Raw genomic sequence first — 20,133 nt, forward strand, 5'->3', positions numbered from 1 at the left:
ACATATATATGGAATATAAGAAAAAAAATGTCATGAAGAACCTAGGGGTAAAACGGGAATAAAGACACAGACCTACTTGAGAATGGACTTGAGGATATGGGGAGGGGGAAGGGTAAGCTGTGACAAAGCGAAAGAGAGGCATGGACATATATACACTACCAAACGTAGGCTAGATAGATAGTGGGAAGCAGCCACAGAGCACAGGGAGATCAGCTCGGTGCTTTGTGACTGCCTGGAGGGGAGGGATAGGGAGGGTGGGAGGGAGGGAGATGCATGAGGGAGGGGATGTGGGAACAGATGTATATGTATGACTGATTCACTTTGTTATAAAGCAGAAACTAATAAAAAAAAAAAAAAAAAAAAAAAAACAAAACAAAAACCAAAAACAAATAAAGCAAAAAAATCCTTTCCAAAAAAAAAAAAAAAAAAAAAAAAAGATCATACTCTTACCTAATATTAGAAAGATTATTTCAACAAATATTTAACCACTAACACCTAATGATTTTCCTGTGACTATTCTACCTTTCAGAGATGCAAACAAATCATACACAGTCTGAAAACCTATCAACCATCTGATGATAATTATAAATTTCTTTTGAAGGTCAAAAGGGGATACATTTTTAATTTCAGACATAAACTTACCTTAAAAAACAAAGGTAGAAGCTGAAGTTGTTCAGTGACTGCTGTAGAGAAGGATCTTCCCGCACTTGCCATCAGCCATTTCAATACTTTATGGAAACAAACACAAAGAGTCAGTCTTTGCTATCCAGTTAGAGACTACAAAGTAGAGTGATTCTATAATGCTAGTGTCAGCCACTCTGATAGCTCTTCAATGAAAGAAAGAGGTCTGTGTTACTTCACAAATTAGATCAGCAGTGTGACAGGATCCATAACAAATGGTATCAACTAATCTAGGGGACTGAAGCCACCCTCAAAGAATGAATCAGCAAATTATTAATGGTCTACAAACACTCACACAAAGTACAAATTAAAACTAGCCTTCAAAAATCCTAACAAAGCAAAACTGATGACTAGGTTAGTTGTTTATACTTAGAATCCTTGAAAAAGTTTTAGATATACAAACAACAGGGAACCCCCAATAATCAAGACAATTTTGAAAAAGAAAAGTTGGAGGACTCACAATTCCAGATTTCAAAACTTAATACAAAGCTATAGTAATCAAAACAGTGTGGTACTGACATAAGAACAGACATAGAGACCAACTGAATAGGCCAGAGAGCACAGAAATAAATGCTCACACATATGGCCAATTTTCAACAACAGTGCCAAGACTATTCAATGAAAAAAACGACAGTCTTTTTAACCAATGATGCTGGGAAACTGGGTATCACAAGCAAAAGAAAGAAGCTGGATCCTTATTTTATACCATAGACAAAAATTAGCTCAAAGTGGACTGAAGACTGAAATGTAAGTGCTAAAACTATAAAACTCTTAGAAGAAAACTTAAGGGACAAACTTCATGACACTGGATTTGGCAACAGTTTCTTAGACATGACACCAAAAGCAAAGGCAACAAAAGAAAGAGGTAAATCAGACTTCATTAAAATTAAAACTTTTGTGCATCAAAGGACACTATCAAGAGTCAAAATGGGAGAAAATATTTGCAAATCATTTTCAGATAAGGGACTGATATCCAGAATATAGAAAGAACTACAACTCAATGACAACAAAACAACCTAATTCAAAAATGGGCAAAGGACTTGACATTTCTCCAGAGAAGAAACAAAAATAGAAAATAAGCCAATGAAAAGATTTTCAACCACTATTCATAAGGGAAATGCAAACTAAAACCACAAGATACCTTCTTCACACCTATAAGGAGAGCTATAGTCATAAAAGGTGTTGGCAAAAATGTGGAAGAGTTGGAACCCATCTGCACTGCTGGTTGGAATGTAAAATGGTGTGGACACTGTGGAAAGTAGCTTGGTGGCTCCTCAAAAAATTAAACATAGAATTACCACATGGTCTAGCAATTCTGCTTTCAATACCCAAAAGAAGTGAAAGTAGAGACTCAAACATACTTCTACATTAATACTCATAGAAATATTATTCACAATAGTCAAAAGGTGTAAACAACCTGAATGTCCATGAACAGATGAACTGATAAACACTGAAAGCACTATGCAAAGTGAAAAAAGCCAGACATAAAAGGACAAATATTGTATGATTCTCCTTATATGAGATACCTAGAATAGGCAAATTACAGAGACAGAAAGTAGAATGGTGGTTGCCAGGGGCTGAGGGAGGGGAGAATGAGGAGTTATTGTTTAAGGTACAGAGTTTCCGTTTTGCGAGATGAAAAGAGTATAAAGATGGAGGAAAGTGATGGCTGTATAACAATGTAAATGTATCTGATGCCACTCAGCTATAAATTTTATATTATGTATATTTTACCATAATAAAAAGGGGAGGGGGCGAAGTCAATAGGATAATCTAAAATATCTGTTTTTAGAGGGAGTTTCTACTAAGTTTAGCCACTCACTAGTTTTTAAGAGTTTAATGCCCTGGGTTCGTTCATCTTCTTCACCAATTCCATTTTCTTCCATAACATGGTTCTGAATTTCTTCATCTACATCCATGAGGGGTTTCAATTTATCTAGAATTCGAGCAGTAAACTCAGGGACACGAGGGGATGCTGTTGGTGCAGTGTTTGGCAAAGAAACATCTATCATGAATATATAGGTCAGCACACTGTAAAATAAAATACATATAATAAGAAGAGATCCCACATTATCAATAAAACTAAGGTTCAAAAGTATGACCCAACCAAAGTAAATTTTCCCAAGACAATCCCTAGAGAGGGTCTTGTGCCTGTGCACACAATTCTGAGGTATTAAAAACTACAGTGTGGCGACTACTCCCCACTGGCTTGTGAGCACACTACCGTTCTATTTTACATTCAGAGACTCTTGTCTAATGTCCCACAATACAATATAAAACAAAATCTGAAGAAGAGGATATCATGAAACTCAATAGTAACATAACATTACTAGACATTAAATTTTGATTAAAAAAACCACTCAAGAGGTATACCATACCACAGAGAAAATAATACCTACCTCCCTATTCTTTCCCTGACATTTTTGTAAACCTGGGTGAGTTTGGGTTCCAAGTACTTCAGTAGTCTATGCAATAGCTCAGGTACTCTCCACTCCTGCTGGGCAAGGCCACCTTGCAAGACATAGAGTCGACTAAAAATAAAGCACAGTAGAGTTGTGTTAGTGCCCCTCTCTGCCTTTACATGCTTTTTTTTTTCCTGTGGCATGTGGGATCTTAGTTCCCCGACAAAGGATCAAACCCATGCCCCCTGCAGTGGAAGTGCAGAGTCTTAACCACTGGACCACCAGGGAAGTCCTGCTTTTACATGTTGACAGATTAATGATGTCTGTATTCCAGTTAAAATTGTTTCATTTTCAAAGTAACAATTTAGAATAGCACCTTTAGGAAGATTTTATTAATTTTTTCTACATCCTTTTCTCTGTATCTCATTTCATCTCCACTGCTATACAATCAAAGGAAACACTGACTTTAGAATACTCATTGAGTTAATCTCTAAGCATCAGAAGTTTCCTCACTAATTAATAATAATAATAATAAAAATTATTCTTCTTGTTACAGGATTATCTAGATTTTGTTCTCTTGTTCAGTAACTTTTGCAGCTCCTTATGCCCAAGTATATTTTTCCTTAAAGGGATTACTATCTTCTTTCCTAATAGGAAAGAGTGAAAAATTAGAACATGTGATAAAGAAGTTAGTAATACTGTCATGGTACAAAAAAGCAGTCCTGATATAAAAGATGTGACAGCAGAGTAGGCTGGACCTACTTTATCTTTGAATTGCTCAGGCTGCCTCCAATTCTCCTACTTGTTCTCAATTGAGAAATAACTGTATTTAGAATCATATGTTGTACTGAATTGAACTATGGTCATCTCCCAGAAGACAGTGTTACATTATGTAGCCTTTAGGAGTACAGACATTTCACTTCTACTTATACATAAAGAACAAAGATGTTATCTTTTGTTGTAAAATCTTTTGTTAACCTCATAAGCTTCCTTCTTATTTACCATGCATCTACAAAGGATCCTCCTTCACCACTCAGTGGTGATTCCAACAGCAGCTCAAAAAGCCAGTGAAGTTTCCGGGGATCTCTGCTTTCCTGTGTTGAAAATATAAAGCAGCAGCAATTAAAACAGAGGTCATATAATTTTTCAAATAAATCAGACATCGTTATTTTAGAAATATAAATAAATATAAGTATAGAGGAAGAAAATCAAACTAAAACTCATAGGCAAGTCAAATCCAAATGTATTCTTATAGCTCATGTTAGAAAGACTAACAGTGAGAAAATTCTTAGCTAAATGGACTCTCTTAAATCAAAGTATAACTGCCCTGGACATATAAGGTGTCAAAAATAATACCTATAACCTTGTATCATCTGGCTTTTACTGTATGTAAGTTACACTTCTAGATATAGGATTTGACTTGTCACTTAATCTAAAAAGGCAATTACCATGGCAGAGAAGGTATAACAATCACTTAAGAGTTATCACTCAAGGCTTATTTAAAAAGATAAACAGAACCATCTCCAGTCATGTAAGATGATAAAATTTCAGGATTCAAGAGGTATAATGAGATTTTACACATTTTGAGACATGGTATGAAGCAGTTTGAATAGATCAGTGAGACACAAAAATGAATAGGAGAACTTACACAGGATGTTGCTATACAAGTTCCCCAGTCGTTATAAGTTTCTACTGTAATGTTGGACAATGCTGTTCGAAGCAGAGGACACAAAAGCTCTGAAAGCTTCTCCACCTACTCAAAACAAAATACACAGGAAAATGTTAATGATACTCAGAACATTTTTCTTCAACTATCTTTTTCTGCAAACACACACATACAAATACACAACCTGATACTTCCTTTATTTCTTAGAAGACCCAAATAATCCAAGAAAGTAACATCACCATGTTACCATGATACATATCAGGTAATAAGGCCATCTTTTTCCAAAAAAATAAAACAAAAATCAGAAAAGAGAAGACACTTTATATGGTTTCTTACAAAATCTCTCATACTATTAAAAAGTTCTCTCTTTAAATGTCTGAATGACATAGTACACTGGGCTGAAACAAAACCTCAATCATCTCTGTATTTTGCATGCTTATGGAGGTCACTTGATTGAATCCTAATATAGGAAGCAATGACTTTTCAATACAATTTACTATTAGCCTGAAGTATAACCTTTAAATTCCAAGTTTTGGATGACTATAAATAGCATTTTTAAAGTGTTCAGTTATACAGAGACTGTGAATATATATATATGTCTAAACACTAAACTGCTTCTCACAGTTTAGTGAGAACACAAATCACCTTGAGATCTTGATAAAACACAGATTCTGATTCATTAGATCAGGGTGGGACCTGGGATCCTACTTTTCTAATAAGCTCCCAAGTGATGCCCAAGCTGCAAGTCCATGGACTATACTTTAGTCAAAAGGACCTATGTAGGACAAATGGGGAGAGAGGGCTTGGGATAAGATTTCCAGTGGTAGCACTAGGCACTGAATAAAAAGAAAAAAACAAGCTATATCTTAAATAACTTATACGGAAAGGAGATGTGTTCTAGAAATGAGGTAACTCAAAAATGACAGAGACAGGATGACAAGGATATGTATGAACATGTTTAAATAAAATTGTTTCATATGTGAGCAGGAAAATGGTAATATTACAAACTAACGAATACTTTAATACATGATTCGAATATGTATAACTAAACTAATATATTAAAAAGTGTTGATAATCCTCCTAAAAAGTATGTGTAATTAAGTTTAGCAGAAACAGTATTTGCGTCTTTTCTTTGAAAAATGGCAGCCTACCTTTTACTCAGGCATTCTGGACATTTTACCAGGTTATTTTCAGTCTAGTGCATCTTGCTAAGAAACTAACCTTAGGGTGGATATGTAAAACTTAATCTTACAATTAAAAAGACGGATACTCAAAAAAAGGCTGTCAAACTCAAACCATCTACGAGACCAAATGAGTAATGTAAATTAGCACAGAGGCTAAGAGAAAAGATTTAATGAGAAGCTAGAGAGTGCCTCAGGAAGGGAGAAACCTATGCACAGCCCCAGCCAACTGATACAGTGCAGCAATGCGGGACCAGTATTCCACAATCTTCCCATTTCCCAAGAGAAACCAAAATCCTTTTTACAGGATGGAAAATAATTCAGATTTTAAAAGACATTCAATGCCACCTATAGACCACAACTTTGTGACCTATACTCAAAAGCAATATAAAGTTAAATATTTCATATTTTAGGTGTTAACATCTTTTTCTTTTTTTAAAAGATGTGTGTGCCCTTGATGCAGCCATGAATATGTTCTGATAAACACACAACCTGCTGTCCACCTTAGAGCTCACAGCACCACGGGCTAACCCCATGGAGATGAGACAAGCAGGTAGGACCACTGTCCGCCCCGCCGCTGCCCCCATCAGCCGCCCGCCCGGCCACCTGTCGCCTTGCTCCCTCCTGAGGACCGCCAGCCCGAGGTGGCACCGGAATGCTGGCAGAGGGTCAGTGGTGGCGGAGGCTGAGGGACTGAGCTAGGTGTTAATACCTAACGCGTTGGGAATTGTTGCATAAATGGATAATGCAGCTTTAAGAGGGAATGCACTGTACAAATTACATCACCTTTTCAAATGTCCAATGTTTAGAGCCTCTGATTAAACCAGCTATAATTTCTGCAACACATCTCTGGGTGCTCTCATGTGAATCTGCAACCAAGCGTTCTAAATGGGGCTTCAGAACTGGCAGAAAGGCATCATCAAAATTTCTGAATATACCCTATGCAAATAAAAATAAGAAAGTTCTTCAGTACTCAAACGACTAGCATCTCCAGTATCACATGCTTATATCTGTTTGCTGTTATTACCACTGTGCTTAAACAACTCCATATTCTCCCCTATAGAACTTAACTGTTTTAACAATGTCTGTAAGTTAAAATGGTAAAAACACTGTCATTTGCCACATTATATTTAAATATGATCAGTGAAAAATTAATAATCTTTTTAACCTTAAAAATAGCACACACACCTCAAAAAAAATCAAATAAACATGAAATGCACATAGTCTTGTGGGTTTTGGTTTTTTGCTTCTACTGCTAATTATAAATATTAGAGATAAATACTAAAAAGCTTGGTTTTTTTTGAGTCCTAGACCTTAAGCCAAGATGAATAAGATAGGCATTACTTCCAGAGTCATTTTAGATAAAGATAACAGATGACTAAACTCAAACTTTGAACAAATACTTTAAAACTTATGAACCTACAAATTGACAGTCACTAAGCTTTATGAAAAGGGTATGTAAATAACATAGTTACCTTAAAGAGGCAAAAACGTCGAGGATTAAATTTATCTTTTCCTTTTCTGTCTTCTAAAGATAGAAAAGTAATTAACTGTTCCACAAATTTAGGATCAGAAAAATGATCAAATATAATCTGTTCTGCCTATAAAGTTAAAAAAAAAGAACAACATTCAGGGATTAAAATCTATTTAAAAATATGATTCTGAAAACATTAAAATTCAACCATAAAGATTTGAAACTCAACAGTAAGTTTTTATTTTTGTTCTAAAGAATTTTTAGTTCTCATAGAGACTTTCTGAAACCAAAATAATACTGCCTCCTAAAAATGCTAAATCCTAAGAATAGCTAAAAGTTTTCCTTCAGCTCTTCAAGTTTGGATTCCACTTCTCAAACTGCGAAATAAAACCAAAAATGTTCTGCTTGAGAAATGAAGACTTAATGCTATTGTGCCAATTTCTGTGCAAATTAGGAAAATCCTCCGAACTGCAAACCAAACCTCAGCAAATTATTTCCATATTTATAAAATATCAGCAGTTAAAAGGTAAACTTTGCTCAGAATTAGAAAATAAAAGCTACAACATTGAGGAAGACATAAACCTAAAAGCCCTTCATCAACTTTCAAAATGATAAAGAAGTTCTACAAAGACTAAGAAGTTCTGACTTAAATCTACAAACATCTATTTACTGAGTATCCATCATTTATACGCAATAAAAAAATTAAAGCCAGTACCCGAGTGCTAAGTAGGTAGTAACTTGGGAGTGACCTTAGATATAGAAGACTTGTGCTAACTGGTCCTAACAGAAGGGGGGAGGGTTGGCGGGGAGTAAGGGAGTGCCCATTTACCAATACTTATTGTGCTATACTGCAATACACAAATTGGGGGAAAAAAACCCCATGAACTTAGTTTGAAATATAAATCAGGGGCCAAAAGTAAGATGCATCTGAACCAGGTAAGTGTTTACACGTGGTGAAATTAAATGCTTACCTCTGTCAAATCCTCCCTGCTTCTGCCAAGCTTAGGTTGCTCTTCCACACCAGCATAAACAACCATATTCCTACACAGTAAGAGTTTATATTTGTAATACACATAGGAAACATTAGAGCTTCTTGGACAGAAAGCATTAGAAGGCACTTCTAATATACTCTAATCAGATGCTAAGTTGTGGGTTACGAGTATATCACTCAGTCTTCCACCTTAAAAATCTCAGGTCATTGCATCCTAATGACATAGATTATTGGTGTCAATAAGAGACAAATAAGTATTTCTTGGGGCTGGTTTAGACACGTGTAGTATTAATAGGTAGGAATATAACTTAGAGCAACTATTAACAAACTCCTTAGATGTATAATGGTGGACTAAGGAAGTCTAAGGGTTTCAGTGGAAAGACAAGGAAGGAGGCAGGATGAGGCATAGCACTGGCAAGAACAAAGAAAAAGAGGAAGAGGGAAGAGGGAAAAAGCTAGAGATTGTGTATCTTTGGTGACAAAGTACCTCTAACTGCTTCAACTGCCTCAGAACCTCCCTAGAAATCCAGATGATAAAACAAATTATATCAAAGATAAGTTGTTGAATAATAAGGTGCATGGCAAGTTGCAACTTACTGTGGCCAGGTATAGTATCCCCAGTGAGTTTTTTCCACAAAGCAACTTGACTCCCATTCTTTTTTAGTTCTTGGTATACTTTTGCTATCATAATGCAACCAATGATTATCGGGTCTATCACCAGCAACAATTTGGGTGGGTTTAGGATATCCACCTAAGGAAAAGACAATTACATTTCGTGAATTTCAAAATAACTGTGCAATAATTATTCTCAAATAGTGCTAGTGTGACTTTATCTTCATAACAAGACTCTGTTAAAATTCGCTCAAGGCAAAAGCACATACATACGAGGCATTTCACATCAGAGAAGGAAAGATGGGATTATCCACTAAATGGTGTTGGGATAGTTATTATAAGGAGGGGAGAAAGTCAAGTTTGATCCATACTTCATCCCTTTTACCAAAATTAAAAGGATTAATTTTCTTAAAATTTTTTAGGTTTGAATTAATTAATTACAGAGCTCAACGAATTCCCATATGCTCTCTTCAACCAGATGCCCCCAATTTTAACATTTCACCATGTGTACACTTTGACATTCTCTCTTTACACACACACACACACACACACACACACACACACACACGCACCTACCCACACTTGTGTCTTGGGACCAATAAATATTCATTTAATATGAGACCTACAAACATGTGTTTCGAGGGTAAAACAAGATTAGTAGTAGAGAGTATAATGAAATGAAAGTCTTTCCCACATTTAGTTAACACCATTTTATAGTGTTCCAAAATAAAGGTGGTAGTTGGTGCACAGCTACACTCCCTCCCAAAATGGGGTTGGGGGTAAACTGAAGACAGCTGTTTGAATATCTCAGGAGTTATCAGAGATAAAAAAAAAAGATAGCCAAAGTAATAAAAATGATGTTTTTCTCCCTCCAAAATCAAATTAACCTTGCCCCTAATCCTACTACTGAAGAAGAAACACTTAACATATTGATGAATTAAATAGTAATGGTATTTTAAGCCTTTGAAATACAGTTTGATAAATTACTAGTATAACTGCTTAGCTGATGAGATAAGTAAGTAGATGACATGTGTACCCAGAGTGTGTAAAAGCTACACATTTTATGTATTATAAAGACATAAAGAGCCATCTATTTTTATAAATACTTGTTATCACTAGTTTTTACTAAGTCAACTGTTTTCCCTTTATAATATTATTTCATACTTCGTATTAAAATCTTCCTATACTTCTATACTTTGTATAGAAAAATACTTGAGATCAAGAACTGTAATTTATACATTTCAAAGAAACTTCCCAAGTTTGACTGAGAAGCACTACTCATTACGTTTGACAGCACTTACTGATTTCATAAGGATTGATGGTCAGCTTTTTGTGGGTTCTTTTTAGCTGCTTAAGAATACCAGCAACAGCTGAGATTGCCATCTAAAAAAGAAGCAGGTAAGGTACATATATCAAAATTTTAAATCTCTCAAATGGTTGCTCCCTTGATCAAAAGCAGAAGCTGGGTTCGGTTTCCTTCCAAAGCAGAGAAATACCTCACCCACTGACATCTGGCAGCACAGCCACATGAGGGCTAACTCTGACTTAGACTGAGTCAGTTGCAGTTCTTACTCTTAAACCTTCATCCATGCTAGTCTCTGCCTAAAAAACTTTTATCCTTTCTTTGTTAAACCAATTCCTGCTCATTCTTCCTATCTCAGCCTAAACATTTCTTCCTAAGGGTCTTTTCCCAATGTGCCAGGTCAGGTCAGCCCCATCTTGCACCCTACCTCTGTCAGTTTTCAAGGTAAAACCAACTAGTTGTATCCCTCAGATACCTTTCCCTTCCTGTAACATGTTATAACTATAATTAATTTTTTAAAGACAACCTTTCCAATTAACCTATAAATATGTTCCCTGCTATATCTCCAGTGTTGAAATGCACAGCACCTGAACACCTCCTCATATATTTGTTGGATGAGTTACTATCATCTCGGAACCAACAGAGGTAGATTTCAAATCAATACACTTCAAGATATCAGGTGAGGCAAAAATTTTCAAACCCAAGATTATAGCTAAAATAAAGTATCTACCTTTCGAACTACAATTGCATCATGGTTGAGATTCTCAACAAAAAAACGTATGGCACGAAGCGGTAACACTCGGTCATCTCTCAAAAGTAGAGACAAAAGCCCAATGCCTATATGTTCAAATTTCCAGGGCCTGAAAAGGGGAGGTGGGGGGGGGGGAAATCACAAAACACATCATTCATAAAATCACTTTAAAAAAACAACCCTGTATTTGAAACACTATAATTTTAAGTTTCCCAAGAATCAAAATAGGTATATTGAAAAATACTGCTCCTATCATTAGCCCCATACAGACTACAACTTTTTCTGACAGTCATTCATGGCCTTCAGGGTAGAAACCTCCTATAATACCGAAGATAAAAGTTTGAAAATTAAAAAAATATATTTTTGCACTTACAAGTTTCTCTGCTCCACACCATCTAGCAAAGTGTTTATCAAATTTTCATAGTTCCTTAAAAAAAAAAAAAAATTTCAGGTAAGCTATTGTTTTAATACAATACTAAGATGGGGCTCCCCTGGTGGCGCAGTGGTTGAGAGTCCGCCTGCCGATGCAGGGGACACGGGTTCGTGCCCCGGTCTGGGAAGATCCCACATGCCACGGAGTGGCTGGGCCCGTGAGCCATGGCCGCTGAGCATGCGCTCCGCAACGGGAGAAGCCACAACAGTGAGAGGCCCGCGTACCGCAAACAAACAAAAAAAAATACTAAGATGAACATCAAATAATGTAATATGAATTCAAATTCCGGCCAAATTCACCCTCCTCTTCTCATCACCAGACTATAAAGGGTCTGGTGAGAAGAAAGCCAGAGTGAAAGCAGATGCATGACCCTGGGAAAAGAAAATGAAAGGCAGAGGAAAAAAAAAAAAAAAAAAAGTGCTAAGTACACTGAGCAACTCAACCATTCCTGAGTGGACATTCAAAAGTAAATTTGTGGGCTTCCCTGGTGGCGCAGTGGTTGGGAGTCCGCCTGCCGATGCAGGGGACACGGGTTCGTGCCCCGATCCCGGAGGATCCCACATGCCGCGGAGCGGCTGGGCCCGCGAGCCATGGCCGCGGAGCCTGTGTGTCCGGAGCCTGTGCTCCGCAACGGGAGAGGCCACAGCAGTGAGAGGCCCGCGTATAGCAAAAAAAAAAAAAAAAAAAAAAAAAAAAGTAAATTTGTGAGTAGTAATCAATTGGTTAGGAGTGGTCTACCTATATAACAACCCAGGTAGGTATACATGAGGTAGGCTATAAAGTTTATTATTTATATAGAACTGTTAGAAAAAAATTAATAAGCATATTCATAAGGCAAAGAAGAAAATAAAGTTAGGAAGTCTCCTGCCATTGAAGTGTTTTGGTCCCAAAAATCTAAAAGCAGTTTACTAATATCCTAATAACAAATTTGTATAAATGTTATCGATCAAAAAGTTATTATAAGAGATATGAAGAGATAAACGTGTTGAACTTGAATTTAAGATTTAATGAGTGGGATATGTGTATTAAAAGAAAAATCAATTCATGTTGAAAAAAACATATGATATTAAGATAACTTTAGGGACTTCCCTGGTGGTGCAGTGGATAAGACTCCGCGCTCCCAATGCAGGGGCCCAGGTTTGATCCCTGGTCAGGGAACTAGATCCCACATGCATACTGCGACTAAGAGTTCGCATGCCACAACTAAGGAGGCTGCCTGCCGCAACTAAGGAGTCCATGTGCTGCAACTAAGGGGCCCTTGAGCTGCAACTAAGGAGCCCACCTGCCACAACTAAGACCCAGTGCAACCAAAATAAATAAATAAATAAATAAATAATTTTAAAAAGATAGCTTTATCGTGAGATGGTGTTTTCTACCTCCACAGCTGAAAGTGACAATCAGGGATCTTCACAATAATTACCTCTTAACATTTTGGTATCTCTTCAGAATCAATGTGTAAATTTCATTAGGTAGTTATAGTGCATCTATATTTTAGAGATATTTAAAACCTACTATCTATAAAGTTATATGTCATGATAAGTAGGCATTCATAATTACCTTAGGGCATCAGCATTCCTTTCTTGTTGGCGTTTAAGTCCTTCTTTAATTTCTTCTGAGCTAAGCATTATCTGTTTGATAGAGGGGTTTTTTGATTGTTGAAGTAATTCTGCTATTCCGACACATGACTTTGGAATCTTATTAAAAAGAAAAGCCAGGGAGGAAAATGAAGTACTGAAATACCACGGATGAATCTTCACAACATTATGCTGAGTGACATAAGCCAGATACCAAAGGCCACAAACTGTATAATTCCATTTAGATGAAATGTCCATAATAGGCAAATTCACAGAGAAAAAAGGTAGATTAGTGGTTTCCAGGGGCTTGGGGCATGGGGGAATGAATGGGAAGCAATTATTATTGGGTACAGGTAAAGCAACTATACTCCAATAAAAACTAATTTAAAAAAATTATTGGGTACAGGTAAAGCAACTATACTCCAATAAGAACTAATTTTAAAAAATTATTGGGTACAGGGTTTCTTTTTCTGAGTAATTACAGTGTTCTAGAATTAGAGTAGTGATGGTTGTACAACCCTGAGAATATACTATTGTGAATATATATATATTCACAATAGTATATAACAGCACACAACTGTTGTGTTAAAAAGGTGAATTTTTTGGTATGTGAATTACATGTCAATTTAAAAAAAATTTTTTAAAGGAAAGCATAATCTAACAACAGTTACAAATAGCAAGAGTATGTTTTGCAGAAAAGGAATACATTTAGAGCAGTGGTTTTTAAAACTGAGTATGGACGTCAAAAATAATCACTGCAGAAAAGAGGGGGATTCAACCACACTCACACCTCTTCTACCCATCCCCAATTCTGATGGGTGTGTAAATAGGCGTTTGAAAATTCTTGAATGATGATCTGCTATCTCTCCCCATTTGAGCTCCATTGACCCTGATATTTACTTTTTCATTTGTCAAATCATCCAATTTTAATCTTCACTATACATTATGGAACCCTGTGGTCAATCTTCTGTGACTTTGACTAGTAGAACTGACCTCCTAAAATATAACCAACTCTTTGAAAACTGAGGCCGCAGACATACAGGGGATAATGGTAAATGCAACAATGTAATAACACTTTGTGGCCTCTTGGTAGAAAACCACCTATTTCTCTCCTGGCCATGCTCCATGCTTCCTACTCTACCCTGCCATCTATAGTAATGATCACTAAAGCACTAAAAGGAAACAGAATACAAATGCTTTAAAAAAAATTAGAATCAAACGCCAAGAATATGATTACTAAAAAAGACAAGAAAATAATAGCATTTTGACAAAGCAGTGTTTGCACTAAAATTTGAATTAAAAAAATGATTTTGCTTACTGTGAAGTCCAAGCCAATTGTTTCATATTGCCGATGAATCTTTTCTGCAAGATCATCAAACAGTCTCACTATTGATGGCTTTTCCAGGGACATTGCTTTGCTAAGCCCAGAAGAAACAATTGCTGGCCAAGTCTGTACAATACAGTCCCAATCATGAAGGTTTGCCAAGCATACACCGCTGTGATTGCCAAGGAGACAATACAAGGCACCCTGCAGGAAAAAATGATCAATATGGGAAATAAGAGGCACTGTTTAGTTGTAGACAACTCACTCACATGTTGTTTTCAAATTTACTAAACACTGATTATTTAAATGCTTGGTACTGGTTATAAAATAAGTCCCCACATTCAATACGTTACTTTTAGAAACCTGAATTTGACACTTAAGTGCAATCCAGTAATATTTTCTCTAAGTCATTTAACAGAGGGTTAGCTCAAAGAACAGCTATTAATGAGGTAATATAGAAATGTGAAGATATTGCTTTTACGGACAAAGCTTCCATTCTAATTCTCTTCTACTACATTTATAAAGGCTGTGAAATGTGTCACTCTTAGCATTTTAGGGTGTAACATACAGAATAATTTTAAAAATTGTGGTTAAATCTGGTTGCCAAGTATTTCTCTAAGTATATAAAAACTAGGTTACTTAAAGTACTGTGTACTTTTTACTCATAGGAGCTCAATCAATCAGAATGATTCTGATGACAGTAGGTACCTCTTTCTAAGGTACCCCATTTTAATGAAAAGAGCTATTAGTACCAAAACATTTTATTTCCTGAACATTCACCCGAACAATTCCAATCTGGTTTCCTAACCACCCTGGGCTCTAATCCTCTTTACAGTTCTTATAAGGTCACTGTAACTTCAATTTTACTGACTTAATAGACAGTTTCCAATTTTAAGCTTACTTGACTTGTCTGATTTTGTCCATTTAAACTGCTCTCCACAAGGTCGACAACATATCACCCAATGAGTTAGATGCTCTACAACATTCTTGAATTACACATCTGCCTTTGGGGTCAGCAATTCCATTACTGCGAAATTCTTTCAAGCTTTCTCTACGTTTGAAAAATTTCGTAGTAAAACAAAACAAAAAACCCTATACCTTGAACTGCTGTTGCGTGACATCTTGCCTATCAGGCCGTAAGAACTCCAAAACCAGGGGAATGATATCTCTGCAACAGAAGTTATATGCTCCCAAGGCAGCAAAAAATGTTTGCTGGGCCTTATTTCTGACCTAAAGAAAGAGATATTAACAGACGACTTTTATTAAATGGTAGACAAACGACAAAAAAATTTCTAAATGAATCATTAAAACAAAGCAGTGGTAATTTAAATGTTGTCGTAATAACAGAAAAATATACCAAAGCACATAACTTAACAAAAATGAGTAAATGATAATCTTTTTATCAGAAGGAAAGCAAATTACCACCAACCACATCCATGGCTTAAGTCACACTGGTTCAGGGACTTCCCTGGTGGCGCAGTGGTTAAGAATCCTCCTGCCAATGCAGGGGACACGGGTTCGATCCCTGGTCCAGGAAGATGCCAAATGCCGCGGAGCAACTAAGCCCGTGCGCCGCAACTACTGAGCCCACGTGCCACAACTACTGAAGCCTGCACATCTAGAGCCCATGCTCCACAACAAGAGCCACTGCAACGAGAAGCCCGCACATTCCAACAAAGAGTAGCCCCCGCTCTCTGCAACTAGAGAAAGCCCGTGAGCAACAACAAAGACCCAACACAGCCAAAAATTTAAAAAAAAAAAAAAAGTTACACTGGTTCAAATATCCTTTTGATAAAGGAAAGACTGAATGGAACTGATATGCATTTGTTCAGTAACATAATCAGCAGACTATTAAACTTTTTATTCTGAGTTACTCTTAATGAGAAGGGTCAGATTTTCTCTGTCTACACAAGGACAATCAAAGACTTTCCAAAACACAGAACAACTTAACCTTTTCAAGGAAAGCCTTAAGTATAGGCCACATATTTTTAACCCAAGCAAAAGATTCAGTATAAATTTATAATCCATGAACTAGTTAAATAGTAATGAATAACTGATTATAGTCAAAGCAATACACTGTACATATTTCAAACTTTTTAAAACAATACTTTAGGCAAAATCTCTGGGTTAGATTGCTTTCCTAATTTACACTATTTTATAAAGACAGAATCATTGGCTGTACATGAATCTCTTTACTTTTCCCAGTTCTCTGTGTTCAGAGATAAATTTTTGGTCTTATGCTAGCTGAAAGGAGGGACCCCACAATTCACATGGTATCAGCTTCCTGAACTCAAGCAGAATACCTAGGAAGAATTATATGGCCTTCACAGACAGGCCTTCATAATGTGATCTAATTTAAGTGGCATCAACATTATACTAGCACTATCTACCAACGTTAGTAATATATATATTTTTTAATTTGAGAAGCAATTACGAACAGCAAAAATAAACATTATTTTAAAGAGAAAAGCAAGATTAGTTTGAATATATTTGTCATTTAAAATGTAAATTTTCTTTGCCAATAAATTATTTAAATTCCCTTGTTAAAATGGGGATACTTTAGATTGCGTGTTACAAAATGGGTGAGGGGGGCATGCCCAGACTGTTTGGACTAGCCTTACCTGACTGTATGAACTTGTAGATAAACGAAGAAGATCTCTAATCATATCCTGATGTATCTTTTTGTATTCACAACCCTCAACAGTTAGTGTTCGTAGCTACAAAAAAAAAAAAAAAAGTGTAAATCAAATCTCAAAGTTTTTTACTAAAAGTTCATTTAATTATGAAGTAACACCAATAATTAAATATTTATCTGAAAAACTGTCATTTAAAAAAGTCACTGTGGGGAGTGCCCTGGTGGCTAGTGGTTAAGATTCCGGGCTTTCACTGCTATGGCCTGGGTTTAATCCCTGGTTGGGGAACTGAGATCCCGCAAGCCATGCAGCACAGCAGGACAAAAAAAAGGCATCATGATTTTAAAAAGCTATTTACCTCATGCTGCAACATTACTCTGTCAATCAATAGCGCTCTGATGTGTTGCTTTTTCCCATGGAGCTGAAAAACAGTAGCAAACACTTCAACATTTTCCCTAAATGACTTCAACAATGGTTCCCCTGAATCCCTTAACAAAAAATTAGTGCAAAGAAGGTACAGGATGAGCTGGTGGGTACTGAAGCTATTTCATTTATTCTAAAATCATCAGACTTTTATTCAGTCAAATACTAAAAATAAAAAAAACAGCCCACAAAGAAAATTGCTTTACTCTATTACATTTATAAACAGCCTTTCTGGGTAGTTGTGTATGTTTACTACAGAATATAACATTTTTTATTTTTGTAAAAATTATCCTTTAAGCTCTCCCCCACCCCCAATGTTCTACCCAGTCACTAAAGGCAGATGTCTGGAACTCAGACTGTTCCTCTTTCACACCTGTATCTCATTAGTCATCGAGTCCCCACAATTCCATCTTTTTTTTAAAACACCTTATCTCCACCCCAATGCCAGTGACTGGATTCAGGCTGTGCTTTCCCATCTGAACTATTATAATAGTTTAACTAAAGCCTCCCGGCTTCCAGTCTCAATCACCTACTGCTTATTGTTCACAGCGGCAGCAGAGCTTTTCAAAATTCACTGAATTGAATAATGATCTTTCCAACATTTACATCAGATCTACTTAAGAACTTCGAATGACTCCCCCGTTGCTGAATGTAAAACTGAAGCATTTTCTTGGGACAAAACTAGAAATGACCTAGTTTACCTCCTGCCACTCTTCCCTACAAACACTGTTTGCTAAAGCATGCCATGTTTGTACATCTCCCTGCCCTGTCACATGCCATTCCCTTTGTCTAAAATATGTAGCACCCTGTGCCTAAACAATGAACTCATATAACCTTTCAGACTCAATTTCAACAAAAGTTTCCTATAGAAGAACACTGCTATGAACATCAAATGGCTGACTTAAGTATTCTTTCTTCCAGGCTCCCAGGGAAGCTTGTATTGACTTCTCTTGGAGAACAAATATAACATAAGATTACATAAAATGCAATGCTTTAAAGTCATGCCTGTGGACAATTCCAATTTTTAACTCCTTCAGTTTCTTACATGGTAAGAAAGCTGTTGCCAAGTTATCAGACTTGAAATTGCCATTGAGAGTCCAGAGACTATCATGGAAATTAACAGAAGAGTTTGTCTCAGGGAAGTACATTTTTTTCTAGGATCCTTTTGATTATACCATCATATAATATTTGAAAATCTACTATTTTTACTTATAGGGAACTTCCTCTGTATGCCAAACAATTGCTACATCAGGTGGTTATATCAATATTATACACCTTTAAAAAAAATCCAGTTTTAGGTGAAAATACTGACCCGATTTTCCATTGATTTCTTTACTAGGTTAAAGCTTTTCCAACGAGAGTCAAATTCATGCTTGTGAGATCCTTGGAATTGCAAAAGGTCTCCAGTAATCTGCGTCAAAGAATTTCAAATTTTATATTTATGAATCGTCACGTCAAACCCGGTCATATTAACAATTATGCAACTGTTAAATGACAACTGTACCTTTATGATAAGAAACAAGGACTTGGTATCATCTTCTGAATTATTAAGTATGTGGTCTATAATAGGAGGAAAAGAATTTTGGTTAAAATATTTTAAATTACTATAGGACTCCTGATATACTACTTAAGGAAGAAAAGCAAAAAACAAAAAACAAACGAACCAAAAAAAAAACACTGCCTGATATTCTCACCATTTAGAATTTTTAAATGGTTAAGTAAAAGCACACATGCTGTAAAATAAAATTTCTAAATATTTATTAATAAACATTAAATACATATATGTACTTACTAAGAAGTTTCCTTATGACCCTAGCAATTGTTTCTCGGTGGTTCTCTCTGGATAGATCTATGTTTTAAAAAATGAGAGAAAGCATTTTACACACTGAATGCTGACCAGAGCTTTGAAGTTTATATCAACAGTTATGTCAAGAAGAGATAACATATCCAGGAAAACAACAAATGGGTCTCTATATGGGAAAAGAATCTAAAAAAGAGTGGAGATATGTTTATATGTATAACAGATTCACTTTGCTGTATACCCGAAACTCACACAACATTGTAAATCAACTATACCCCCAATAAAAATTAAAACAAAATAAACAAACAAACAAAAAAACAAAGAAAAACCAAATGGGTCTATCTTTACCATAGTTGGTTAGTAGCTTGGCATGATACAGAGTAACTTTTAAAACCTTCACATTTATAAGAACCTGCTTACAAAACTTTATTAGGCAGGCAAGGAGGAGGGAGATAAAACTATCTTTGCCAATGTTTCATAGGCTCTATCCTCTAATTAGAGGCCATAAATGCATAGGATTCTCTAATTAGTTGTGGTAACCCAAATCAAACAAACAAACTACACCTAACTAATTAATGTATACAATGAAATCCAATGTTAATCCAGCAATAAGTGTGCTAAATTTCTATTAATGTTAGATTCAGAACATTAAATTAACACAAAATGTTTTATATAAGTATTTATATAAAATTTAACTCACTATGATAGAAAGATACTATAAAGATAGTTAGAATATGTAAGGGTTTACATCAAGTATAATACAACAGTTCTATAACAATTCTAACCATAAATGAGCATTACAATATATGCAAAGTCTGCCTTTGCACATAGAAAGCATCTATCTTTTACTGACTATTCTTTATATAATAATTACCCACTTTCTC

General features: G+C 35.9%; 1 protein-coding gene across 1 annotated transcript in view; it reads right to left on the bottom strand.

Annotated features, from left to right (window-relative positions):
• The window catches only part of PSME4 (proteasome activator subunit 4), a 103,551-nt gene that overhangs the window by 17,924 nt on the left and 65,494 nt on the right, over window positions 1-20,133 (bottom strand). Inside the window, exons 22-41 of the mRNA XM_060116824.1 lie at window positions 19,241-19,297; window positions 18,953-19,008; window positions 18,761-18,859; window positions 17,384-17,446; window positions 17,014-17,109; window positions 15,491-15,622; window positions 14,387-14,596; window positions 13,052-13,188; window positions 11,435-11,488; window positions 11,041-11,170; window positions 10,309-10,390; window positions 8,993-9,146; window positions 8,376-8,445; window positions 7,406-7,531; window positions 6,717-6,869; window positions 4,732-4,836; window positions 4,086-4,177; window positions 3,081-3,212; window positions 2,504-2,712; window positions 643-728 (exon numbers count right to left, since the gene is read on the bottom strand). Of these exons, the coding sequence (XP_059972807.1) occupies window positions 643-728; window positions 2,504-2,712; window positions 3,081-3,212; window positions 4,086-4,177; window positions 4,732-4,836; window positions 6,717-6,869; window positions 7,406-7,531; window positions 8,376-8,445; window positions 8,993-9,146; window positions 10,309-10,390; window positions 11,041-11,170; window positions 11,435-11,488; window positions 13,052-13,188; window positions 14,387-14,596; window positions 15,491-15,622; window positions 17,014-17,109; window positions 17,384-17,446; window positions 18,761-18,859; window positions 18,953-19,008; window positions 19,241-19,297 (2,243 nt within the window). The remainder of the gene's footprint in view (window positions 1-642; window positions 729-2,503; window positions 2,713-3,080; window positions 3,213-4,085; window positions 4,178-4,731; window positions 4,837-6,716; window positions 6,870-7,405; window positions 7,532-8,375; window positions 8,446-8,992; window positions 9,147-10,308; window positions 10,391-11,040; window positions 11,171-11,434; window positions 11,489-13,051; window positions 13,189-14,386; window positions 14,597-15,490; window positions 15,623-17,013; window positions 17,110-17,383; window positions 17,447-18,760; window positions 18,860-18,952; window positions 19,009-19,240; window positions 19,298-20,133) is intronic.

This window comes from Mesoplodon densirostris, chromosome 14 (genome assembly GCF_025265405.1).
Source record: "Mesoplodon densirostris isolate mMesDen1 chromosome 14, mMesDen1 primary haplotype, whole genome shotgun sequence".
NCBI classification, from domain to species: domain Eukaryota; kingdom Metazoa; phylum Chordata; class Mammalia; order Artiodactyla; family Ziphiidae; genus Mesoplodon; species Mesoplodon densirostris.